General features: G+C 41.5%; 1 protein-coding gene across 2 annotated transcripts in view; it reads right to left on the minus strand.

The window, feature by feature from the left end:
• LOC143275398 (uncharacterized) overlaps positions 1–6,359 on the minus strand; it is an 86,030-nt gene that overhangs the window by 41,838 nt on the left and 37,833 nt on the right. For both annotated transcript variants that reach the window (XM_076579472.1, XM_076579471.1), the window contains exons 3-5: positions 4,444–4,618; positions 3,335–3,497; positions 563–689 (exon numbers count right to left, since the gene is read on the minus strand). In XM_076579472.1, the coding sequence (XP_076435587.1) occupies positions 563–689; positions 3,335–3,497; positions 4,444–4,618 (465 nt within the window). The remainder of the gene's footprint in view (positions 1–562; positions 690–3,334; positions 3,498–4,443; positions 4,619–6,359) is intronic.

Raw genomic sequence — 6,359 nt, forward strand, 5'->3', positions numbered from 1 at the left:
AGACCATAACTGTAAAACAACAACAAAAAAAACAAACAACAACAAAACAACAACAGCTATCTGGAATACAACAAAAAGACACAAATGTAAAACTATCGCATACACCGTTTCATACATTCATTCCACACATTGCAGGTAATGTTTTAAATGTAAAAAACAGAAAGAATTAATCAACATTATTTTGAATAAAATATATTATGAGCATAGCTACTATGCTCATAATTTTATTCAAAATAATGTTGATTGTGCTACCCCCATGAAAAAAAAAAAAGAGTTTGATTTCATTTCGTTCCATTTCATTTGTTCTGATTATTATTAGTGGTAGTTCTTTTTTCTTTCTTCTTTTTTTTATTTTATGTATTTATCTATTATTTATTCACCCTTTTTTTTCCCCCTCAAGGCCTAAGCGCGTTGGGTTACGGCAGCTGGTCAGGCATCTTTCTGCTTGGCAGATGTGGTGTAGCGTATATTATGGGACTTGTCCGAAACGCAGTGACGCCTCCTTGAGCTACTGAAACTGAAAACTGAAACTGAAACTGTTTCCGAAAGCACAAGCACTCACTGCGTGAAGGCGGGAAGGTAGCTGTAGAAGGCCTGAGACACAACGTTGTAGATGAAGGGGAGGTGCTTCATGATGTCCTCCGTGGCCCAGGTGTTGAAAAACAAGTTGAGCAAACCTTGGTCTCCACCTGTGTCAGGGGTTCAAACACACACACACACAATTTGTGCTTAAAAAAAAAAAAAAAATAAACAAATAAACATCCTCCTTCCGCCCAAACACACTCCAAATGTAAAAAAAAAGTTTATATAAATTCATTTCAATAACTGTGCTAAGAACAGCAAACACAATTTCAGGGAAGAGGATATTATTCACCTACATTTGTCTAAAATTTAAAGGCAAAAGATAATTATCATTATTATAAAAAAAAAAAATTCTCCGTAATTTCTGCATCTGTCTAACCTGTATCAAAAAAAAAAAATTCAGGGCAGAAGACAATCATCGAAAAAATTTTTAAAAAGTCTCCACAACTTCTCCGTCTCTCTAAAACTGTACCTCAAATTTAAGGGCACAAGACACTGAATCATCTCAACATTTCTTGAAAAGAGTCTGCATCGATAAAAACGTAGGACGTTAGCCACCAAAACAGTCTTTTGTCCACATATCTACATCAGTCTAAACTGTAGCCAACATAACAGTTCCTGTACTTGAATCTACATCAGTCTAAACTGTAGCCACCATGACAGTTCTTGTCCACGTATCTACATCAGTCTAAACTGTAACCACCACGACAGTTCTTATCCACATATCTACATCAGTCTACGCTTCTTGTCCAAGTATCTACATCAGTCTAAACTGTAGCCACCACCATGACAGTTCTTGTCCACATGTCTACATCAGTCTAAACTGTAGCCACCACCATGACAGTTCTTGTCCACATATCTACATCAGTCTAAACTGTAGCCACCATGACAGTTCTTGTCCACATATCTACATCAGTCTACGCTTCTTGTCCATGTATCTACATCAGTCTAAACTGTAGCCACCACCATGACAGTTCTTGTCCATGTATCTACATCAGTCTAAACTGTAGCCACCATGACAGTTCTTGTCCATATATCTACATCAGTCTAAACTGTAGCCACCACCATGACAGTTCTTGTCCACATGTCTACATCAGTCTAAACTGTAGCCACCATGACAGTTCTTGTCCACATATCTACATCAGTCTAAACTGTAGCCACCACCATGACAGTTCTTGTCCATATATCTACATCAGTCTAAACTGTAGCCACCACCATGACAGTTCTTGTCCACATATCTACATCAGTCTAAACTGTAGCCACCACCATGACAGTTCTTGTCCACATATCTACATCAGTCTAAACTGTAGCCACCATGACAGTTCTTGTCCACATATCTACATCAGTCTAAACTGTAGCCACCGTGACAGTTCTTGTCCACATATCTACATCAGTCTAAACTGTAGCCACCATGACAGTTCTTGTCCACATATCTACATCAGTCTAAACTGTAGCCACCATGACAGTTCTTGTCCATATATCTACATCAGTCTAAACTGTAGCCACCATGACAGTTCTTGTCCACATATCTACATCAGTCTAAACTGTAGCCACCGTGACAGTTCTTGTCCACATATCTACATCAGTCTAAACTGTAGCCACCATGACAGTTCTTGTCCACATATCTACACCAGTCTAAACTGTAGCCACCGTGACAGTTCTTGTCCATATATCTACACCAGTCTAAACTATAGCCACCACCATGACAGTTCTTGTCCACATATCTACATCAGTCTAAACTGTAGCCACCATGACAGTTCTTGTCCACATATCTACATCAGCCTAAACAGTAGCCACTATGACAGTTCTTGTCCATGTATCTACATCAGTCTAAACTGTAGCCACCATGACAGTTCTTGTCCATATATCTACATCAGTCTAAACTGTAGCCACCATGACAGTTCTTGTACACATTATCTACATCAGTCTAAACTGTAGCCACCATGACACTTCTTGTCCACATATCTACATCAGTCTAAACTGTAACCACCACGACAATTCTTATCCACATATCTACATCAGTCTACACTTCTTGTCCATATATCTACATCAGTCTAAACTGTAGCCACCATGACAGTTCTTGTCCACATATCTACATCAGTCTAAACTGTAGCCACCATGACAGTTCTTGTCCACATATCTACATCAGCCTAAACAGTAGCCACTATGACAGTTCTTGTCCATGTATCTACATTAGTCTAAACTGTAGACACCATGACAGTTCTTGTCCATATATCTATATCAGTCTAAACTGTAGCCACCATGACAGTTCTTGTCCACATATCTACATCAGTCTAAACTGTAGACACCATGACAGTTCTTGTCCATATATCTACATCAGTCTAAACTGTAGCCACCACCATGACAGTTCTTGTCCACATATCTACATCAGTCTAAACTGTAGCCACCATGACAGTTCTTGTCCACGTATCTACATCAGTCTAAACTGTAGCCACCATGAGTATGTTCTTGTTTCCATAACCCACCGACGAACGCTCACATGAATTACAGGATCTTTTAACGTGCATATTTGATCTTCTGCATGCATATACCTAACACAAAAGGGGGTTCAGGCACTAAGCAGGTCTGCACATATGCTGACCTGGAAGATCAGAAAAATCTCCACCGTTTACCCACCCACCAGGCGCTGTCACCGCGATTCGAACCTGGGACCCTCAGACTGAAAGTCCCAACGCACACACACACCCCCCTCACCCCCCTCCCCTCACCCACAAACAGTCCTGAGCCCTACCATCAAAAGACCCTGTGGTCCCCGCCAGAGCAAGGATTGCTTGGTACGTCTCTAAGGACGGGCGAAACACGAACACCCCAGAGTTGAAACAGTCGGGCCAGCCGGCGTCAGGAGCCGCCGAAAATTCTTCTCTGTCAAACAGCTCATCACAGTGTTGTATCACCTGAAAAGACAAAGAAAAAAATCAGAACACGTTCCTTTATTTTTTTTGTGTGTGTGTGTGTGTGTGTGTGTGCCCCAGAATTTGGGACATTCTGTTTTTTATACTTCAATGATCATGAATGAAGTATTTTAAAAAAATTAAAAAATAATAAAAAAATCTGCACCTGCCGAGGCCGTTCTACACGTGGCAGTATCTGCACCTGTGGGACTGTGAGCGTCAGTAGGCGAGAGAGTGGGGAAGGGACTGCACAACTCCGATTCACTAAAAAAAAAAAAAAGTCACCTGTGCAGGTCAGGCAACTAGGCTCGTTTTCCCTTGCAACACCTGTGGGAAGTGCTGCGCATCCAGAATCGGCCTCTTCTCCCATATGAGGACACACACCGACAGATAAGCCTGCCTGCATACTCATCCGTCGGTCCGACGGGAGACTCCATCGATCATGAATGATGATAGGGTGGGTGATGAAGATGCTTGCTATGGAGGGGCGGGGGGGGGGGGGGGTCCATTTACGTCGTCTGGGACTACTTGGACAAGGCTGACATCCCGACATCAATCAGGCCCCCCCAGATATACAGACAAACACTCCCAAATGTTAAAAAGGTAAAAAAAAATTCACCCACATCTTCAAACACACACACACACACACACACACACGCACAAACACACACGCACACACACACATGCACGCACAAACACACACACACACGCACACAACACGCACACAAACACACACACAAACACACACAAAAGTGAACCTAGAAGCTGCAGCCTGAAAACACACACACACACACACACACACACACACACAAAAGCCAATCATGCTCGACAAAAATTCATATAAAAAAACACACCAAAAAAAAAAAAACCCCAAAAAAACCACCACAAGCCTTTCGACCCAACTCCTCCCGACCCTGCGTTACGACCCCTCCCCCCCCCCCAAACTCACCAAGGTGTCGGCGTCCATGAAGACACACTTGTCGTACTGTGTGAGCGTCCAGCAGTGGATCTTGGTGAAAGTGACGTTCAGGTCAGGTCGACCCAGCAGGGCCAGGTTGCGAGCGTCCTCACTGTCCATAATGTTCACATCCTCCAGCCTGTCGAAAACCCTCTCCAGCTGGTATCTGCAGGGGGAGGGGGAGGGAGAGCAGGGTGGGGAGGGGAGGGGGGAGGGGAGGGAAACAGAAAAAAATCATATCTTTTAAGGTCATCGGTCCGTATCAGTATCAGTATCAGTAGCTCAAGGAGGCGTCACTGCGTTCGGTCAAATCCATATACATAGCTACACCACATCTGCCAAGCAGATGCCTGACCAGCAGCGTAACCCCCCAACGCGCTTAGTCAGGCTTTGTGGAAAAAAAAATCAATTAAAAAAAAAATCAATTAAAAAAAATTAATAAATAAAAATTAATAAATAAAATAAAAATAATAATAAATAATTAAAAAAATGAAAAAATAAAGTAAAAAATATAATGTATTTAAAAAAAATAAATAGTATATAATAATTTTTTTTAATTAAAATTATAATAAAAATAAATTTTTAATAAATAAAATAAAATAAAATAAATAAATAATAGATAAATACATAAAAATACTACTACTACTACTAATAATAATAATATTTAAAAGGCACAAAAATCATCGGTCCTCTTTTTTCAACACATCTCTTACCAAAACGGGCCCCCCTGTCTCACACTCAAATAAAGTACAAGATCAGCACTCCATGTTATAAATAATAAATGTATTCACACAAATCGGCCCCTTCCTATCTCTACACCTACCCCAATCATGCTCTCACATGTATGTGTCCAAAAATTCTATTGTTATCTGTGTTTGTATATGATTTTCGATTCATGTTTGTACCTTTTTAAGACCTACCTACCCCCCCCCCCCCCCCGCCCCCCTCTCCCCCCACCCCGCCACTCCCCCCCTCACCCCCAATATTCCTTGTTTCAGTGGTATGCTTGGTAATAAAGACATAGTCTAGTCTAGTCTAGTCTATCCTATTCTATTTCATTCTATATTATTCTATTCTATCCTATTCTATTTCATTCTATTTCATTCTATTCTATCCTATTCTATTTCATTCTATTCTATCCTATTTCATTCTATTCTATCCTATTCTATTTCATTCTATTCTATCCTATTCTATTTCATTCTATTCTATCCTATCCTATTCTATTTCATTCTATTCCATTCTATTCTCTTCTGTTCTGTGTCACACACACACCTCCGTCCCTCCCTTCCTTCCCTCTCCATCACATACCTACACACCTCTTCCTTCACAATTGTCTTGCCTCCCTCGACCAGTGAAGAAAAACAGAAATTAACAAATGCCTGACAACACGTGTACAGCAACAACAACATAGGGTGGCTGGGGAGATGGTGGTGCTTGGGGGGGAGGTGCGAGCCGCATGTGTGGGCGTCAGGGTGTGTGTGTGTGTGTGTGGGGTATAGCAGGGAGAGGCATGTGGGGAGTTAGAGGGGTATAACAAATCACAATGTGATTGTCAAACACAGTTTAAAATTCACACATTTTTTCTTCTCCTTTTCTTTTTTTTTTTTTTTTAAGGTGAGAGGGAGAGAGAAAAGAAAAGAAAAGAAAAAAAACCAACAACAACCAGGAAACACCAACATCCTATCATTGTGGTGGTGGTGGTGGTGGTGGAAGGGAAAGCCCTATTGTTACAACATACCGGCCGCCCCTGTGTTTTTCTTCCTGTCTAGAGTCAGCATGTTAGCAACACCCAACTGATGACCCAGGGACCAGGGCTTATCCGGCCAGCCACCATGTGGAAAAGCTTCAGTTTACCCTACACCACACAAGTCACCACCACCACCACCACCACCACCATCTCTGGGAAA

The sequence above is a fragment of the Babylonia areolata genome, chromosome 30, assembly GCF_041734735.1.
Source record: "Babylonia areolata isolate BAREFJ2019XMU chromosome 30, ASM4173473v1, whole genome shotgun sequence".
Taxonomy (NCBI): domain Eukaryota; kingdom Metazoa; phylum Mollusca; class Gastropoda; order Neogastropoda; family Buccinidae; genus Babylonia; species Babylonia areolata.